General features: G+C 41.9%; 1 protein-coding gene across 4 annotated transcripts in view; it reads right to left on the bottom strand.

Moving 5' to 3' along the window:
• Window positions 1-21,608, bottom strand: part of REPS2 (RALBP1 associated Eps domain containing 2) — a 155,791-nt gene that overhangs the window by 109,451 nt on the left and 24,732 nt on the right. For all 4 annotated transcript variants that reach the window (XR_009555183.1, XM_060234022.1, XM_060234023.1 and 1 more), the window contains exon 2: window positions 2,260-2,383. Coding sequence is in view for 3 of the 4 variants with exons in the window: in XM_060234022.1 (XP_060090005.1) it covers window positions 2,260-2,383 (124 nt within the window). In the remaining variant the exon portion in view is untranslated. The remainder of the gene's footprint in view (window positions 1-2,259; window positions 2,384-21,608) is intronic.

Here is a 21,608-nt window from a genome sequence, read left to right as displayed (position 1 = left end):
CAGTAGCAGCTGCTCGGGTTTCTGCAGATCATTGTGGTTTGTTATACAACAATCTACAACTGCTCCCCAGTAGCTGTTGCTCCTGCACTTCCATTTTGTCCTTCTGCTTCCCTACCACTCCATCTTTTAATTTTTTAAGGGTAATCTTTTGTATTTGCTGCTTGCACAAATTATCCCTAAACTGATCCTGTATGCCTCTGAGGAAATGTAGAATGTATAGTATAGACTCATCTTGTCAGAGCTTGGAATCTAAGCATGGTTGGAAGACCCTGCAGAGCAAATAAATTGCAAACCATCTCCACTTCTCATTTTCCTTGAAAGTCTCTTGGTGGGGTTATGACAGCACATACATACATACATACATACCTAGTTAGGTGAAAATTTTTTATGTGGGATAACCCCAAACCCTATTTTAGATTTTAGCTCATTCTGTCATTGGACAATGAATGGGAAGCAGCCCACAAAACATGCAGCATGGGCATAGCCTTACATCCTTCTCTTGTCTTTTGAACTGGTACATGTTCAATTCCACGCATGCAAGATCTTGGAGTAATACTTTTTACAGATTTCTCCCCACCCTTGCTGCAAACCTCACTCCTGCCATATGGAAGGCTGCTCAGATAAATCTCCCACCCACAGGTGAAGGCTTTACAGGGAGAAGAGGGGACAATCCACTTCCAGGACCCTTGGATGTGCTTTAGCTTTACAACTGATGAATTCTTTTTCATATGCTGTTTTTAGTTAAATATATGAAATTCTTCAGTTGATTAATTCAAAGATAAATGCTGACCTTCCATATTATTTTAAGAGGACTGTTTTCAGAGAAAATACTCTCATACATAGGAATATATTCTAACTGATTGGAAATACTAAGATCAGGAAAGACTATATAAGGATGACAGAAACAAGTTCAGAGCAATCACACACAGTTCACCTGTTACTTTTATCATGTATTGCTTAGCCATCATTAGCCCAACCATGATTTTTTTTCTTTTGTTTATGAACCCAAATGTACGATGAAACTAAGATTTAAATTAGGAAGGTCAATATGGCCCTAGAGTAAGACACCAGTAAAATTTCTATGTTACCTTGCTAGCAAAGGTTCTGAAGGGATAGTTTAACTAATATTTTGCCTTGTATATGTGGAACAAGACTTGCTAACTGTGCTTCTTTAAAGCATAGATTTACATGTTTATTTGTAGGTTATCTTTAACCATGGTTCAGGTCCTCTTTTTGAAGACAGATCCTCATACATTTACTCTGAGATTAAAAGTAAGTATCCAAAAGAAACCCCACACTAGTTCCCACATCCCTAGTATAAAACATAGTAATCTCACATCAGTTAACACTGAACAAATAATTTTTCTTTCTCATATTTATAAATATATAACTATACTGAACAACAGGCTTACGGAGGCTTCACAGTCATGCTTCATAATATACAGAGACAAACCCAAATCTGCCACTATGTATAGCTACAATTCCTGCAGCCATCAATGAGCTAAGCCCATGTGGAGCATTTGCTGTGGAGCACTTTCACATGCCAGAGCTCAGTAAGTACCCAACTGCTACCAATGTGGTTTCTAGTAGGGAAGAGGCACAGGCTACATCCATTGCTTCCAGTGCCTAGTTTAGACTTGGTCAGAGAACCTGTGTATGGAATGCTCACCTGGCATGCAGCAGCTAGCAAGATGAACCTTAGTATTCCTCTCTTACAGAATGAATGAAGCCACAAGGAAAAGGAAGGAACTCTGCAGCTATGTTCTTTTCCCCTTCACAGTTGGGTGAAGACAAACTCAGACTCTCTACACCCAACCAGTGTTCCCTCTAAGCTGAATTAGTTTTTTAGCCTTTGGCTCACAAATTTTTGTCTTAGCTCAGGAAAAATGGCCCCAGAGCAAACTGACATGCAGTAGCTCACAATTTTAATCCCAGTAGCTCACAAAGAAGAATTTTGTGAAAGAGTTGTGATCTACTTTTGAATCATAACTTATAGCCTGAGAACCAGATTTATTTATTTAAAATTTAATTAACTATGGCAATGAGCCATAATAAAGGATTACTTCTGTATAGTGCCATAATTTACAGATGAAGTAACAGTTTCCCATGCCTTAGACAAAGTGGCCTGCAAATACATTCTCTTACTCTTACAACCACTTCACATCTTACAACAGTCATCATCTCTGATATGATGTAGCCATACTCTGGATCAAACACAAAATCATTAATGCAATCATTTAAGCCTAGCAAGTTACCTACCATTCTGAATGCTCTCTATTCGTATAGGGATACCAGACTGCGCAGCTGCAATGAGCTTCAAAGCAATATAAAACTGAGCACGCCCAAAATATCCAACACGTTTAGCACCACACAATTCTGTAATCTAGAAAAAAGAGAGATGAAGGTCACATCATTAAAAGTTTAATGCTTTTAATTTTGAACAAATATCTTAAATCTTGAAATCATGAAGATGTATGTTATGGAATAAATATCAACTCCAGTTTTATTATACTTAAGAGAAATTGCCATTGCAGACAGCTGGCTCACCTCTTCCTGCTCAAGAGGTTCCGACATAGAAAACATTCCACTACAGAACCATTTTTCCTACCCCACCCCATTCTCCCTATATACATATTCCTACTAAACATAATGTCTCTTTACATAAAGAGGTGGGTAACCATGTTGGTCTGAAGCAAAAGAACAAAGTTTGAGTCCAGTGGTACCTTTAAGACCAACACAGTTTTATTCAAGCTTTTTTGTGCATGAAAAAGTGTGCACATAAACACTTATACACATAATTAAACTTTGTTATCTAAAGGTGCCACGGGATTCAAACTTTATTCTGTCTCTTTACATATTTCAGTTATTTTGCCCATACCCAAATGTGACAGTTTACATATTTCAGTTATTTTGCCCATACCCAAATGTATGGATTTTTATCCATAACTTTGGATAAAAATCTGAACTGTACCAGTTGGCACGGAATAAAAAGCAACCACCAACAAAAACAGGTGCAGAGTTACCTACATTCTTTCTCTCACTCAGTGTAGGTTGGAATAAAATGCATTCTTAAGAGCAGAACAAGAAGTACTTCATTACCTTCTGCAAAAGCACAACTTCAAAGAGGTACAGGGTTTTTTCAGCTTTTCAAAAACCCAACATTCTTCCTTCAAAAGCCTATGAAGTATAAGCATACACAAGGCAATTCACTAAAAGCATCGTATTAATTCAATTTCTCTGCAGGTTCTGGCCAAGATACAGAGAGTCTTAAACTAAACAAGATTCTCAGCTGCTTCCTGACTTTCAAGAACTGACTGTTGCAAGTGAAGGACTTTGTGCTGTCTCTTAGCCTCAGCCTTCAGAGGGGACTGGGGAGAGTCAGAGAGATAGATAAGCCAGGACCCTGATCATCCTTCCCTTCTACTGCTCTTATGATAACCCTTAGGTGTGTAGTTGGGAATCTCCTTTCTTCCGGCCTCACCCCTTTTCTCCAAACTATGCTGTATTTCACCATCTTGGCACCATGAGGGCAGGACATGCTTCTTGCATCGCTATGCATCCTAGTTAGTTAGACTAGATTAGAATCCTATCTGTACTATATCCTGTCTGGAATATAGATCTTAACAATAAAGGACACATCTTCCTTGGCAAAGAGGCTCTATGTGTAACTTTGTTTCTTGTCAGCACACACAAACCTGATAGACTCTGCTATGTTATGTGCCTTGAGCACTTCGCTAACCCAAATAATCCTTCAGTTACCACAAAGAACTGACTGCTTAAAGCAGAAATATTATACAGGTGTGCAGTCTAAGGGAAGACCAGAAAAAAATTCAGGAAAAAAATGGGGTTCTACCTTAAGGATTTTTTTAAAAAAAAAATTCTGCTGGAAGAAACACAAATTTTGGAGAATACTGAAAAATCCTGTGAAATATTTTTATTTATTTTGGAATGAATGAAATATTTTCAAAGACATGGTTTTATTGACTTAAAAAAGTCTGCTTGTAAAAACTAAAGAACAATGTTTGAGTCCAATAGCATCTTTAAGACCAACGAAGTTTTATTCAAGGTATAAGCTTTGTGTGCGCACACACTTCTTCATATATGTGCATGCACATGAAAGATTATACCTTGAATAGAACTTCATTGATCTTAAAGGTACAACTGGACTCAAGCTTTGTTCTGCTGCTTCAAACCAATACGACCACTCACCTGAATCTATCTTGTAGGAAATGAAGGCATTCTTCATGAATTAAATAAAACTATTTAAACTCTGTCACAATAAAGTAACCCAGCACCGCATTACAGAGTTTTCTAGACAGTCAAGGAGAATAATCATGGACAGACTGTGATGCTTACTGCTGCTGTCTTGTCTTCTATCTATTTGGTAAAAAATTCTGCATTCATCTCACAGCATGTTTTCAAACCACGTACAGAGCTTCTGATTGGCTTACATTGTAACCTCTATTGATAGTGTTAAAAATGCCAACTCCCTGTTACAAATTCTGCATTAACAGATGGACTAGGGATCTGGCAAACAGAATAAATCACCTTTTTTAAAAAGTCACCTTGAAAAATATCAAGAAGGTATTGCTTCTCAGTAACTCTTTTAACTACCGAAGTAAACACAGCGGAGATAAGAAGACCACAATGTTCAGTTCCAAAAATTAGAATGTCAATTCCAGTGCACTAGACAAATTATTAACTTGACAGTTACAAGTTACCTGGCTGTTCAGAGGTCTCAGAAAGAAACAGAATCTGCCTGCTTTTTATGAATACTTCTTCCTACTCTAGCTCATTAGCCTTGCTTCAGCTGTAGCTAGAAAGCTTGGCTAAAATTCTTTGCTTCACTGTTTTAAATGCTGGCTCCAGAACTAAAGCATGGAAAGTTATCATCTATATATCCTAACGTCATCATCAGCAGAGCTATTTTGGGGCAGAAATACATGGGTTGGGACTTCCATTTCCCTGCTAAACCACACTGGTGTGAAAGAAAGTCCTGGAGTGCACTAGGAGCAATGTTTCCTGAAGTGAGAAAGGCTTGATTGCCCTAATCAGTTCTGCATGAGAAACCTGAGAAGTTTTGCCTCATCCACAAATGAAATGGTAATAGACTCCACTGGGTATTTATTTACTCCATCATCTCATCTACATTTAACATGCCTAAAGGATTTTCAGTCCTTGCTCATGTCTCAAAGTTCCTTGGTACTTTGAACAACAAATCTCTGGAAGTTGTCTTCCTCTTGCCCAATTCCTTACTCATTGTTAATTTGCATAGATTTTGAAAAGTTTAATTAGGTATGTGTATAAAGGTAAATACACTAAAGATGAAAGACACCAATGGAGTCTTGAAATGATGCTCAAATGTCCAAATATGAAATTACCTCAGAATTGGTCTACACAAGCAGCAGATGAACCCATGAAGTTGTCTTATACTAAATCAGACCCTTGGTCCAACAAAGCCAGTATTGTCTACTCAGACTGCCAGGGGCTCTCCAGGGTCTTATGCAGAGATCTTTCACATCACCTGTAGCCAGATTCTTTTATAGAAAAAGCCAGGGATTGAGTCTGAGACTTTCTGCATGCCAAGCAGATGCTCTGCTACCGATGCATGACCTCCCCATGGGTACAACTGTTTATATCATATGGTGTAACTGTTCTGGAATGTACAATTTTAGAATGCCAGTGCTGGAGTAGCATATTTGAACTAAGAAATCCTTATCAATGGGCCAATAGTCATATTTGGCATTGTGGAAAGGCAGGATATGAACATTTTAAATTATTAAATATAAGGGGAAAGCCTCTCTCTTCATCAAACTAGTAGCCTTATAGAGGTCAGGAATTCAAACTTGTGAGCCCAACGACTTGCTTTCTGAATGAGAGCAGTCCTGAAGAGTTTTATAACACAATCTGCTGATTGTGTAACCCAGCTCCAAATCAGCCCTCTTTTACAGACATGAGTAGCTTTTTTCTAAGACTTACAAGCTGAAGATTTCCCAACTGAGATGTACAATGTCAGTATTACAAATCAGATCCTTGACCAAGACAAAGGGTGACTGCTAATTATTAATATTTTATTGATTTATTTAGAAAATGTTTATTCTGCCCCTCCAGGAACCTGCCTGAGCCAGCTTCCAAAATAAAACAAAATAAAACAAAACATTAAAAGGTATTAATTAAAACTCAGAATTAAAATCCAGCCCAGCATAAAAACACAGATTCAACAAACAGGCCGCTGGCAGCTTAAATAAGTTTCAAGACAAAACAGACCTAACTCTTTCACTGAATAATGAAAGTTGTTGGGCTCACAAGTTTGAATTCCTGACCTCTAGAAAGCTACTTGTTGAATAAACATTTTAGCCTGGCACAGAGAAAAGAAGGTTCCATGTGGACATTCATGTCCCCAGCAGCTAAACTTCCACTAAATGAAAGTGAACATACACACTCTCACAAAACAGCCAAAATAAACACACTTGTCAAGCATATACTTCTGTAATCTCACTGGGACAATTTACTCACATTGCTGAATATAACCATCTGCTGTATTTCAATCAACTTCAGACCAACAGGAAATGAAAGAACAGTCTAGGGGGTGGAGTTTTCCTCCAAACAGAGGGATTAAGAGTAATAGTGCCTCTGTGTGCTCACTCTGCCCCCTGCAGGTTTCCTGTCAAGATTTAAAGGCACACACACACATTCAGAAATGCAACAGTTGCAAGTCTCTTCTAAAACTGCCAAGGTTTGAAGGCACATGGTGGCTGTTGGGGCGGGGCTTTCCCCCACCAGCCAGCTGGCAAGCCTGTTTTTCTCCCCATCCCAGTTTTTCTTTATTTCTTTTTATTCCCTTTCTCTTCTTTGAAAAACAACCTTGTATAAATTTGTTACAGGAAAAGATTATAAAAAACAACCTCTCCTACAGAAATAAAAGGCTTATTAATATAGGAAACGAGAAGAAATTTAAATGACATCTATATTAAATGGCATGAATGAATAAAGAATACTTGCCACTCAGAGTAGAGATCAATCTGACCTTGATAAATCAAAGGTCTTAGTCAGTACAAGGCCTCTTAATGTAGTCATCATGGAATAAAATGAGGCAACCAAAGTACAGACCTTGATAAACCAGTAGCCAGACTCTGAATAAGACAGCTTCATGTGTTCAGTGTGGGTGGCATGTTATTCTATTACAAAGCAAGGAGGCAGGTTGGGTTGGTCCCCCTGTAGCTGCCATTTTAGGGTGGCATTCACCATCCCTTCTCCTAATTCCAAAGGTGCCCATGGCACAGAAAGAATGTGATTGCTTGAATTTTGTCTGGGTCAAGGCACCAGAATGAGTTCCACTCAATTTTACAAAAGCTCTACTGGCTAGCAATTCGGTTCCAGATTAGGGTTGCCAGGTTTGTGTTAGAAAATACCTGGAGACTTTGGGGGTGGAACCAGGAGAGGGAGGGGTTAGGGGAGGGAGGAGTCTCAGTTTGGTGTAGTGGTTAAGTGTGCAGACTCTTATCTGGGAGTACCGGGTTTGGATTCCCCACTCCTCCACTTGCACCTGCTTGGAATGGCCTTAGGTCAGCCATACCTCTGGGAGAGGTTGTCCTTGAAAGGGCAGCTGCTGTGAGAGTCCTCCCAGCCCCACCCATCTCACAGGGTGTCTGTTGTGGAGGAGGAAGATAAAGGAGATTGTGAGCCGCTCTGAGACTCTGGAGGGTGGAATATAAATCCAATGTCATCGTCGTCTTCTTCAGCATGGTGCAATGCCATAGAGTCCACCCTTCAAAGCAGCCATTTTCTTCAGGGGAGCTGGTCTCTGCCAGCTGGAGATCAATTGTAAAAGTGGGAGATCTCCAGGCCCCACCTGGAGGCTGGCAACCCTATCCAGATCCAGTTTAAGATGATGGTTTTATCTTTATCATAGACCAGATGATGGTTTTACCTTTATCACAGACTGTCTTTATCATACGCCATAATCCATATTTCAGGTTGCCAGCTCCAGGTTGGGAAATATCTGGAGATGTTCAGGGTAGAGCCCAGGGAGTGTAGGGTTTGGGGAGGAGAGGGAATTCAGTGGAATATATCTTCATAGAGTCTACTTCTCAAAATGGCCATTTTCTCCAGGTGAACTGATCTCTGTCACTTGAAGATCAGTTGTAATCCCAGGAGATCTCTAGCTACTACCTGGAAGTTAGCAACCCTAACAATTGCTGGTCATGATCTCAGCAACAAGCTTTTTTAACAGTGCCTTCTTATTAATTAAATCTGAGCTGTGGCAAGGACAGAGTTTTCAGAGGAAACTGTGGGACAACTTGATCAAGAAAGTAAAGAAGGGGGCTTTGTTGCAATGGAGGCAACACTGGAACCAGGAAGTGCCTGCCTCAACCAGGGGTTTAAAGACAAGTTTGGGCTTTGCCTCCAGAAGCATATGAGAAGATGTCTTCCTGCTCTGATTTCTGATGAGAGCGTGAGTTTTATGACTGGAGTTAATGTAGAAATGTTTTATTGTTGATCACCAGACCGAGAATTTTATTGATGCAGTTTCAGCTGCTTATTGATTGTATAAAACAGTATATAGACCCTGATAGCTATTCCAGAACCTTTAAAAGTCTTGTCTTGCTAAAATGTGATTAAAATTTGTTCTAACTTTACAAATAGAAAATTTGCAAAATAAAAGAGACAAAAATACACTGGAATTTTATTCTTGCAATATCATGAATGCCACAGAACTGAGTTTAGAAACATCCAAATCTCAATGAGGTAAAGTTAAACAATGTGAACTTAAAGAACTTTATTTATTGTCTTTATGAAAAAATAAAATAAAAAGCTAACATACAACCAGAAAGTGCAATTAAAGTGTCAACTGCCCTGGTTTTGAGTTCACTGCCGTAGGGCTGCCAAAAGAGGGGGAGGGAAGAGAAAAGCCCTTGCTTTGGGCTAAACATTATTAATGTATCCTCCTTAGGGTTCTTGTTTCATTCTTCTGTTTCACCAACTAGCCATTTCCTGTCTATTAATTTAAAGAGTTCAGCAAGGAGGGGGGTGTTTAGTTTGTTTTCCTTTCCTGCAGTTACAACAGCAGTGAGAGCAGCAAATGAAAAGAGAGGGATGCCAATACAGCTCTTACAAAGGAGAAGCCATAGTTGAGCAGCTTTAAAAATGGGTCCACTATTGCAACCGGATTGCTTGATTTAACTTACTTTTGGATAAATGACAAGTTTTCTATAAAATGGCTAAAAATGTATTTATGAGCACATATGTTTGCTAGCTTCCAGGTGGGGCCTGGAGATCTCCCAATTTTACAACATCTCCAGCTGGCAGAAATCAGCTCCCATGCAGAAAATGGCTGCTTTGAAGGGTGGACTCTTTGGCATTGTACCATGCTGAGGCTTCTCCTCTCCCAAACCCTGACCTCTCCAAGGGGCGCAGATTTTTTAGTTTCCTTGGGGAGGGGGGCCCAGCCAGACACATTTGATCCAGTGACATCATAGGGAGGAGCCAGTGACATCACAGGGAGGGGCCTCCATTATCACTACCTATGAATTTATGAAGAAGCTCCCTCCCCATAAATTTAGGGAGCACCCCTCCCAACAATGCCCATGGACTGAGCCAAATCCAGAAAAAGGTGGGAGTTGGCCAGTGGTTATAGTGGTATCTCAGAGGTCTCTTGCTGTGTCCTGTTTTTGAAATTTCCTTTTAGAATAGTCACTTTAAGATCTGCAAATATACATATCATGTGCATAGGACAAACTAATGGTCACAAATTTGACAGTAAAAAGCAACATAGAAAAGCTTTAGGGGAACATTTCCCTTCCCCCCACTGTTTTCTGATGACCCTGATGCACCATCTCCCTTACCTCCCCCCTCCCCCCCAACAGACACCCTGTGAGGTAGGTTGGGCTAAGAGAGCTCTTACAGCAGCGGCCCTTTCAAGGACAACTCCTATAAAAGTGATGATTGACCCAAGGCCATTCCAGCAGCTCCAAGTGGAGGAGTGGGGAATCAAACCTGGTTCTCCCAAATAAGAGTCCATGCACTTAATTACTGCACCAAACTGGCTGTCACCAACTATATGTTGGGTTCAGTATATGCTACAGTTTACAGCTGCTGCTGATACCTAAATCATTCAGTTTTCACTTATACTCAGAAATCAAACTTTCATTTCATTTCATGTATTCAACATATCCTGCCCTATTCACAAAATAGGCTCAGGATGGCTCATATCATAAAACCAACAGCAGCAAAACAATAAATAAGATCGATGATTAACAGCAAAAAAAGGCTCATGTCAGATAAAATAAGTGTGTGTGCAATCCAAATGAAACAGTGTACACGCACACAAAAGCTGATGCCCAGAATAAAGCTTGGTTGGTTCTTAAAGGTGCCACTGGCCTCAAATTTTGTTCTTAATGGCCTCTGATCTTCATGTCCACCCACACTCAGTCTCACTTTCCCCCCAAAATGTAAATTGGAACCAAGCATGTATATTGAATCCACCAAAGAGAGCCTGGTGTAGCCCGATAGGCTTTATTTTCCAACAGACACCAAACTTATAAGGATTGATATGTGCTGGATATCAATACTTTAGTAATTACCTTGCAATATCAAGAGTCCTTCAACACTCTAGATCGGCTGGCGGGATGAAAAAAAATAGTCACTTTTCTCATGTGTGCTGCGAGAGCACATGCAGGTCTGCCAATGTATTGATTTACACAATTAGAGCTTACCTACACTGGTTAATATGCATATTGACGCCTAGCCTCTGGCGGGAGAAGCTCTGTTGTAAAGCTGAAGTTGTAAAGTCATTTGCAGCTTTATCACCCCATTCATGCCTTTGAAGCCCCAATTCCTGTGTTGGTTGCCCGCGGGGGCTTAGACCCTGCTGGGAAAATCCGGGGGGGGGGGTGGTCTAGCCCCCCAGCTCCCACGTACTTTACACCTATGCCCTCTCCCAGGCCCGCCCCCAAAGTCTCCAGGTATTTTCCAACACAGATCTGACATGAAAGGAATTTACCTTTCCAACAATTCTTATAAGAGCAGAAAAGTCCAATCAAAATCTCTTCTCTTACAGCAGTATACATTTGTTTTGAAAAGCGACTGGAGGAGGATTATCTTCCTTACTTGGCATATTATAGACGCCCACTCCATAGATATTTCAATATCAATTTGAAAGAAAATGGGATACTCTTAATTATGCATCTGTGCACTAACATTCAATTCTGTATTGCATTGACTTTGAGGGAAAGAAGAGATGGACTCCAGCAGAGCCAATATTATTACCCAGGCCAATGTGAAGGGCACCAGAAAACCCTGCTGGTGTTAAGAAGATGACTGACATCGCAAGAGGTTGGATAGTTATAAACAGACTTCTTTCTTTGACTATGGAGATTAGGATTAACCAACAAGGCTCTAAAATTAACCAACAGGGTGCTAAAATTAATCTTCTGGTTCACTAAAATAGAGACAACAACTTTCCCTTTTCTCTCTGCCTAAATGATTCACAAAGTTATTTGGACAAATTATTAGAGACTGTGGTCTCAACTACTGTGTATAGTTTACTGACACTAGGATCTTACTATGTAATTTTACACCATTTAATGTGTCACATTAACACTTGTGTTTTGCTTCATTTCTATTTTTTTAGACTTCTTGTTGGTTCTACAACTCTAATCCTATTACACTGTTTACTGAATATCCCCTTCTGTCAATTATATTGACTCATTTTGTGTAATCTGCCTTGAGTCCAATTGAGAAAGACGAACTATAAATATTGTTAATAAAATAAATAAAAATTATAATGGGTGTTCCAAGTAAGGCTGGAAAGTCATCTGATGAACCACTGGCTTTTATATTCTTAAAGGGAGTACAACCTTTTTTCCTTTTTCCTTTTGCTTTTTTGTCACTGAAGCCTTAGGTATAGCCTGAAGCTTATTTTGGACATGATACTATCTAATCCAACTGAGCCTGCAATACATTCTGTTAAGACTCTACAAACTGTAGTCTTAGGGATTTGTGGTCTTTCCTAGAACGGCCCATTGGACTTACCGTGAGGGGTCCTTCTCCTCAGAGGTTCGGAGGACATCTCTGTGGGTTATTCCTACTGTTCCTTCAGGGAGGCAGGAACACTTTTTTCAACTTCCTGTTGGCGCCTTCGGAATAATCCCGCCCTCGGTTGTGGGACTCCGAAAGCAGTATCGTCTTCCCTCTAACTAGAAGGACTATAAACAGAACTAACAACTCGTATTTAAAATGTAAATTGTAAACTTGAACTCCGATAATACTGAAAGTAACACAGTACAAGGGAGATAGGCTGTAGAAAGAAACCTAAGCGATGAAAATGAATCTGGGAGTGGCGAGATGTTCTCCGAACCTCTGAGGAGAAGGACCCCTCACGGTAAGTCCAATGGGCCGTTCTCCCTCAGAGGTTGTCGGACATCTCTGTGGGACCTACCAGAGCAGTCCCCTTTAATCGGGTGGGTCTTCATCGCTGACCTCTCCCAGAACATGCTGCAATACCTTTCTCCCAAATGCTGCATCTGCTGATGCCATGGAATGGATCTTATAATGCCTTATGAATGTAGACGGAGAGGACCAAGTAGCAGCTCTACACACCTCTTCAACTGAAGCCCTATTCAGCAGTGCCGCGTTTGTGGAGGCACTCCTAAGTGAATGTGCAGTGATATCCCCAGGTACCTGTAACCCTGATGCCCTATATGCTTCCCTGATACAGGCCTTCAGAACTGTACTAATTGATGAAGTAGACATCTTGTCTCCAGCTCTTGGAGGAGAGATGTTGATGAACATGTAGTCAGTTTTTCTAATTGACTCTGATCTTAGAATGAAAATCTTCAAAGCTCTGCGCACATCTAACGTATGCCAGACTACCTCCTTTGGGTGTTTGGGTTCTGGACAAAAAGTGGGTAAGTAGATTTCTTGTGAGCGGTGGAACCTAGAAGCAGCCTTAGGAAGGAAGGAGGGATCCGTGCGCAGAACCACCTTTTCTTTGTGGAACACGCAAAGACCCGCCTTCACTGATAAGGCCCCCAGTTCCGAAATTCGACGTGCAGACGTGATGGCTACTAAAAAGAGAGTTTTCATCCGCACCCATTTTAGGTCCACCTCTCGAAGAGGCTCAAATGGTTTCTTAGTAAGCGCCGATAAAACGGTATGGAGCCGCCAAGACGGAAAACGATGGACTGTCGGAGGGGACTTCAAGTTTGCCCCCTGCAAGAACAACTGGATGTGTGGATGTTGAGACAGCCTGAACCCTCCCACAACCGGTAAGACAGTGGACAGGGCAGCTATCTGCCTTCTTAACGTAGCTGGTTGTAACTTGGACTCTAGACCCTCCTGCAGGAACGCTAGTATCTCCGCCACAGAGGGATTAAGCGAAAAAACCTTTTTCCTACGACACCATCGGACAAAAGCCTTCCAGGTAGTGTTGTATATGCGAACTGTGGAGGGTCTTCTTGACGCTAGCATAGTGTCCGTCACCTCCGGTGAGTAACCTAGACTTCTGAATGTCTCCCGCTCAATCTCCACGCGGTCAGATGAAACCACTCCGGGTCGGGGTGCCACACCGGACCCTGATGGAGCATGTCGGGAGAAACTGGTAGCGACATCGGAAGGTCTATTGATAGCTCTGTCAACATTGAGAACCACGGACGTCGTGGCCAATAGGGAGCTACCATGATGATTTCCGCCTGTAGAACTCTCACCCTCCGCAGAACTCGAGAAACCAGAGGGACCGGAGGAAACGCATACAAGAGACCTGGAGGCCATATGGCTGTCAAGGCATCTGTCTGTTCGGCATCTGGATGGAAGAACCTTGTGAAGTACCTTGGTAGCTGGGAGTTTGTGTCTGAAGCGAAGAGATCCACCTCTGGTTGATCCCAACGCTGGCATATGAGATTGAATATGTCTGAGCTGAGGGCCCACTCGCCCTCGCAGATTTCCTGTCTGCTTAACCAGTCTGCCTGTATGTTGTCCTGGCCTCTGATGTGTTCCGCCCTTAGAGAGGCCAGATTCTTTTCTGCCCATGTCAGAATCCTTGATGCTTCCCTGTGCCACTGCGAAGATCTGGAGCCCCCCTGGTTGTTGAGATACGCCTTGGCTGTGATGTTGTCCGTTCTGACGAGCACATGCTTCTGAAGCAATTGGGTCCTGAAAGCAACCAGAGCTAGACGTATGGCTCTGATTTCCAGAAGATTGATGGGAAGCAGACTCTCGGATTGTGACCACCTGCCTTGGACTGGTTTGTCCTGAAGAGAGGCCCCCCAGCCCCCCAGGCTGGCATCTGTGAACAGCTCTAGGGATGAGGGAGGATGGAACAACTTGCCCTGGCGAAGATGAGACAAGTCCGTCCACCATTGCAAGCTCCTCTTGACTGTTAACGGAATTATCAGATTTATAACCTTTCTCTCCATTATCTGAAGTTGAAATGGACGTAGAAACAATTGAAGAGGTCTGGAATGGAATCTGGCCCATTGAACCATGTCTATGGTCGATATCAAAAGTCCCATTAGTTTGGCAAGCAACATCAGTGGTGATGATTTGCTCTGGATGACCCTGGTAGCCAAATCCTTGATGGCCCTGGCCTTGGACAGAGGTAGAAATAGCGAATTGCAGGTGGAGTCGATCATTGCACCTAGATGTTCCAACCTCTGGCTCGGCTGAAGAGAACTCTTTTCTGTGTTCACCAGGAATCCATGTGACTGAAGACACTGAATGGCCAGAGTTGTACCCCGAAGAGATTTTTCTTTGCTGTTGGATCTGACCAAGAGGTCGTCCAGATAGGGGTGAATGTGAATTCCCTGCTTCCTCAGCTGGGCTATCGGATGGATTAACATTTTGGAAAAAACTCTGGGCGCTGTTGACAGGCCAAAAGGTAAGGCCCTGTACTGGTAGTGTTGATTCAGTACCACGAACCTTAGAAATCGACGATGAGAAGGGTGGATAGGTATGTGCAGGTAAGCTTCGGTCAGGTCTATGGAAGTGAGGTACTCCCCTGTCAAGAGAGAGTCCATAATGAATCTCAAGGTTTCCATTCTGAAGTGACGTACTTTGACGTAGCGATTTAGATATTTGAGATCCAAGAAGGCCCTCCAGTCGCCATTCTTCTTGGGTATGGTGAAAAGGATGGAATACACGCCTTTCCCCCTCTCCAACCCTGGGACCGGTTCGATTGCTCGAATGTCGATAAGATGCTGTATTGCTTTTGTGGTGACGAGAAGCTTGTGCTCCTGTTTGGGGGTAGGTGATCTGACAAATCTGTCTGGTGGAATGCAGTGGAACTCTATTGAATACCCCTCTTGTACAATTTCTAAAGACCATTGGTCTGCCTGAGAGGCCTCCCAGGTTTCTGCAAAGTGGAGTAGTCGAGCTCCCACCGGTAAGAGATTGTAGTCATGCCTGCTTGGACTTGGCCTCTCTGTCAGGCTTGTCCGTTTTGGAGAAGTTATTGCGATTGAATTTGGAGCCGAATGAACCTCTTTTGAAGGAATTCTTTGGCGTTTCCCAATTAAACTTTTTTGATTCAGAGCGATATCTGGCCAAGGAATGTTGGGTCCGAAAGGACTGGGGGCCCCTCCTTTCGTTCCTCCGAATGGATTTGGGCATGGCCTTCTTTTTATCCCTAGTCTCTACTAGGATCTTGTCCAAAGCGTCCCCGAAGAGACGATCCCCCTGAAAAGGGTAAGCTGCCACTGTAGACTTAGAGAGAAAGTCAGCTTGCCAAGCCCTAAGCCACAGAAGGCATCTAGCCACAGTAGTGGAAGCCATTGTCTTGGAGGCAAAGGTCAGTATATCTAAGGTTGCGTCGGCTGTGAATGACGCTGCCTTAAGGATGCGTGAGGCGCCCTCTAACATACGTCTGTTGTCCTCTGGTAACATCTGGAGTAACTTACGTACCCAAACAATGGACGCCCTGGAGACCAGGGAGGCCGCAGAGGACGCCTTGACTATCATGGCCACAGATTCGTACAATCTTTTCAAGGTCGACTCAGCTTTTTTGTCCAGGGGATCTCTAAGAGAACCCTGGCCGTCCTCTGAAACCAGTCCCGAGGATTGTAGAGCTGCTACTGGGCCATCCACAGTTGGAGCTTGTAACAACTCATTGGTATAGGCAGGCAGTGCATATAACTTCTTTACTAAGTGAGGAAACTGCTTAAGGGAAGCTGGCTTTTCCCATTCTGCTCTAACCTGCTTTTCAAAGTATTCTGGAAAAGGGAAGACTTGTTCAGAAGTTTCCCCCCTGGGCAAAAACTCAGAGTTTCCGCTGGTTCTTGACTTAAACTTCTTTGATTTAGCTACCTTGGCTTCCTCATCAATAGGCCCCTCCTCAATTTCTAATGCTGAGAGCATCTTGGCTAGGAGAAACTGGTAATCTTCCTGACGGAAGAAACGACTAGCCTGCTCAGGAATTTTAACCTCCTCCTGTTCCTCCTCAGAGAAACATTCCCCCTCTTCCCTGTCTTCCTGGTCAGAGCCAGATGCTAGAGACTCAGGCTCAAAAGATAAGGACTGGGAAGACTGTACTGGGGCCTTTCGCGCTGCCTTGGTGGGCCAGGAGAAAGGACGGGGAGGATCTGAAGGAAAGGTTGGTCCTTGAGGGAGAAGCCCCATGCGGGCGCAAAAGGAGCCCATTTCCTCCTGCATAGCCCTTCTAATAAAAAGCATAGCCTCTGGGTTCAGAGGGTTGCCCATTTGTACATTACCCCCGTCCTGGAAGCCTTCGATGTGCGGTTGCAGGTAGTTCCGAGCCTCCGGAGTGCCTGCTCTTGGGGGTTGGAAGGTCTGAGAGCTACGCTCCGCACTTCCAAAATGGCCGCCGCTGTTTGCTGCCGCCCCGAGGAAAGTCGCCGGGGCCTCCATTACGCGCCGTTTCTTGGCGCTGGCAGGTGACCCGTCTGCGGCCGCATCGGGAAGGGCACGAACAAGCCGCGAAGGCAGGTCGGCTCCTTCGACGTGAGTCGGCGCTGCTAGAAGCGCGGCGCGCGACTCTCCCTCCTCGTCTGATAGGAAACCGTCTCTACTACAGGCCATTCTAAACGACCCAGACAAGTTCCCTCAGTTGTCTTTGGCCAGCAAAAGGCAGAAGGAAGGGAGGGATAAATTAGATATGGAAAGGAGAAGATATGGAAGGGAAAATGAGAAGAAGAAACAGAGAAAAAAGGCTGAGCCTAGCCTTGTGCTGCTGCTCCCTGGAGAGGCAGGAACAAAACTGAGGGCGGGGTTATTCCGAAGGCGCCAACAGGAAGTTGAAAAAAGTGTTCCTGCCTCCCTGAAGGAACAGTAGGAATAACCCACAGAGATGTCCGACAACCTCTGAGGGAGAACCCCCTTTTCTCCTCTCCCTTGAAACTTTTTAATTTTTTAACAAACCATTCAGTTTGATGAAGTTTCTTGACAACTTGCTCACTGTTTTGTGACATTTGTTGGTCCTAAAAGCATTATGACTGTTTTTAGAATTCTTTTATGGACTAACATCTTTATAATTTAGTTGCAGTATTCTCTGGACTACTATTTATTTAGTTCCCCAGAAGAGTGTAACTCCTTTGTTCACTCAGGCACAAATATCTTAGCAGAGTGTCCTTCAAAACGATCAATTCGTAGTCAAGCTCAGGGAACACAATGAAACATTGTCTATTCTTCTCCACAAGGGAGCAAAAGATGTCAGAAATAAATTAATCCCCACTATTGTATAGTACAACCTATGAAGAAATGAAGTATTTTACTCCCACTGCTTTTGTGAATATGCATGAAAAATACTCCCAGCTACACACTGATGTTAAGTCACATTTCAAAGATGGCAGAATCAAGCACCACTACCTTGACCTGGCTTGTCAATGCTATCTATTTGCTTTTTTCTTCCATTCACCTCTTAGATTTATAAACAAATTAGCAACTGGAACATCATGATGTATAAAGACCACAGCTTAGGTACAAAACAGCATCTTCAGATGAAAGAAATCACTTCTGCCATACCCCCTGATGCCAAGCCAGCTGGAACTGTATTCCTGTGCATTCCTGCTCAGAAAAAGCCCTGCTTCTGCCAGTCAAAGCAGTGTGTGTGTATGATGTACTATCAAGTTGCTTCTGATTTAAGATGACCCTATGAATTACCTCCCAAACATTCTCTTGTTAACAACTTTGCTCAGGTCTTATAAACTGAGGACTGTGATTTCCCTCATTGAGTTTATCAATCCCATGTTGGGTCCTCCTCTTTTCCTGCTGCCTTCAATTTTTCCTAGCATTATTGCCTTTTCCAGTTACTCTTGTCTTTTCATTATATGACCAAAGTACCATTGTCTCAGTATAGTAATTTTAGCTTCTAGGGAGAGTTCAGGCTTGATTTGGTCAAATGAATCAACTTTATTTCTGTTGGAGGGAGGGGGAACAATTTTTGCCAATTCCCCCTCCCAACCCTAGACTGCCTTCCATGCTGTTCTCATGGGTTTATCAAAAATCCAGAAGGGTTCAGGGGTGCATGGCAGCAGGAGAAAAGTTCCCTTCCATGACTGCTGCTGCATTTGCATGAGTGCTCCTGCACTTGCATGGCATAGGATGCAAGCTCATGCATTAGGTCCAAAAGGTGTCCTGTATGAGAGTGATTTTCACTCATAGAAGGGCTGTTTAGCACCTCATGCTAGGACACTGCCTAAAGTGTTTCTTGCATGAGAAGAACTACTGAAATCTCCCTCTTTCAGTGCTGTTCAACGTATTTTACCGCTGCTTATTCAAAAGGTGACCACCACTAGGGGCTACTTTTTGTTACATTCATGGTTCTAAGATGTCATCAATATGTTTAACAACAAGCTACATCTTCATTTCTAGAAAGACCACTGTTACAATACCAAGGACTGCAGAAGAGGAGAGAAAACATACTCATATTGATATTATTTCTTTCATCATACCCCCCCCCCCCCAAATATTGTATATGAGCAAAATCTTTCCCTTCATATTTTTCAGAGAAAATAAAATGTACTGAAAACCAAAAAAACTATACAGCTGGAAAAATGCATCAAGAATGTTTCCAGACTGTACTGACCTTAAAAACTTTTGACACAATGCAGAGGAAATTGATTTTCTATGAACGCTATGAAAGGGATTAGTCTCAGATTTAGGCCAGTAAGAGATTTATATTCTGTTTGGACCCAAATCTGTAACGTGATGCACAAATGAGAGCACCAAGTATGGAACAGCATTTCCACTAGCCTTTAGGAGATAAATAATTTAATTGCTGAGAGACAAGGTTTATGAAACAAGACTTGGAAATTAAAGCAACACATAATGATTTTACATAATTCTATTATCATACCATGCAAAAATATTTTCACTGTAACAGTCCATTATTTCTGAATCAGGGCTCTTTTTCTAGCAGGAGCTCCTCTACATATCAGGCCACACGCCTCTGATGTAGCCAATCCTCCAAGGACTTACAGGGCTCTTAGTACAGGGCCTACTATAAGCTCCAGGAGGATTGGTTACATAAGGGGGCATGGCCTAATATGAAGAGGAGCTCCTCCTAGAAAAAGAGCCCTGTACATAAAACCTGCACTAGCCTTTCCCTTTTGGGGAGGGCTGTAGCTCTCTGCTTTGCATGCAGACGGCCTCAGGTTCAATCCCCATCATCTGCAATTAGAAGGACCAGTAGGTGATATGAAAGACCTCTGCCTGAGACCATGGAGAGTAAACAAAACTAAAATGCACAGATAGTCTGATTCAGTATAAGGCAGCTTCATGTGTGTTCCTGCTTGTAAATTTTAGATATGATTCATTTGGCTTAAAGTTCTCTTTAAAAAACATGAAAGAAACCTATTATCACTTTGCACTATTAGAGAAAGAGGAATGCTGCAAAACATTTTCAGCTACAGACCTTTAAATCTTAGCCTATGATAATAAAGCCCGAAGTATTTTTTCTGGATTACAGCCAAGGTTGGCTTGGGGGCAAGCAGCACGTGACTGCAGCAGAGAACCACTAAAATAGCCATGATCCTTTCCTCGACTTGGAACAAAAACAAATCTGGAAACAGTTTCCAGATGTTCCATTGTTCTGTTAGATTTATATGACATATCACAAGTAAAAATGTGAGCAGGCTGAAGCCAAAGAATTAAGAAATAGAATATTTCATATATTTTATACATCATAAGAACATTAAGAAGAGCCCAGCTGGATCAGATCCAATAGTCCATCTAGTCCAGTATCCTGTCTCACATGGGACCAGCCAGTTCCTCTGGTTGGTCAATAATAGGGCATGGAGGCCATGGCCTTTTCCTGATGTTGTCTCCTGGCTTTGGGATTCAGAATAAACAGCTTTAAAAGGCGATTAGATAGATTCATGGGATATAAGTCTATCATGCCATAGGATGTAGTGATGGCCACAGAATGTGGAGGTTCCCCTCAGTCATCATGATAGACCTATACTCCACGAATCTATCTAACCCCCTTTTAAAGTTGTTTATTTCTGTGGCTATCACTATATCCTCTAGTTTTTAAAATCTCTCTCAGTATAAAGGATTATTTCCTTTTGCCTGTCCTTAACACTTTACTTTTTAATAACTTCCTTGACTTGCATTGTTAACCCTTTGGGCCTTCTTTTAGACTTAAAACAACACAAGATTCACTGTACAAACATACAATAGTGTTTATCACAATATCTCTATAAATATATCAATTAATATCTATATATAAATAACTCTTAATACAAACATATGTCTACAAGTCCTTTATAAGGTGTATAACCTTTTCACCTAGTGTCCAAAATATATTTACTCAAACATCCAAAGCCCAATTTATGTCAACTGACATCTATGCAAAAGAAATATGATGATTTATTTTATTTTATTTTATCAGATTTATATCCCACCCTCCCCTAACAAGCTCAGGGCGGTTATAGTTCCACTAGCATCCAAAACACATTTAACTGTAACAGCAACAACACTGTCAGGGCTTTTAGATGAAGGATAACGCAACTACATACATCTTAGGTTTGTTTATATGATATTTCAAACATGGTCTTCTTCCCGGTCACAGAATTACAAACTGGAATATTCAACTGGAACCAAAATGCTCAGTGACTTATTCTCACACTAAATCAAGCCATCTATGACTATCAAAGGCAAAAGATTCTTGTGTTGTTTTTGATATGAGACGTTTATAACCCCTGGGAGTATAACCATTGGGAAATATACAGTGTTTTGAGCACTCAATAGAGGAAAAGTTCATTGAAAAGTTTCAACTTGGATATAGATTGGAAAAAACTCCGGCAAAATTAGGTGCGGAATACCCGTTTGCCTATTAGCTGAGGCTGAAACTAAGTTAAACTGAAGCCAAATCTGGTGGACTTTTTCTACTTTGGATTCCTCTGTATTAAATTTTCCAGAACACAAGATATCCATCTTAAAGAAAGATTATTTGGTGCAACCATCAAAGACTTACCTACATGGAGACTGTTGGATTCTCTGATTTGTTCTATGTAATTGTGATTTGTTTGCTTGTTTGCACAATATTGGTGTACATAATGCATATTGTGGATATATTTTATGAATAATTCTGAATAATTTGTATAATAAAGCAATTTTATTTACTTTGTGGTTGAGGCTTTGACATGGTAGCTGTT

The sequence above is a fragment of the Heteronotia binoei genome, chromosome 3 (genome assembly GCF_032191835.1).
Source record: "Heteronotia binoei isolate CCM8104 ecotype False Entrance Well chromosome 3, APGP_CSIRO_Hbin_v1, whole genome shotgun sequence".
Lineage (NCBI taxonomy): Eukaryota > Metazoa > Chordata > Lepidosauria > Squamata > Gekkonidae > Heteronotia > Heteronotia binoei.
The sequence above is the reverse complement of the archived record's forward strand: the minus strand, read 5'-3'. Positions and strand labels throughout refer to the sequence as shown.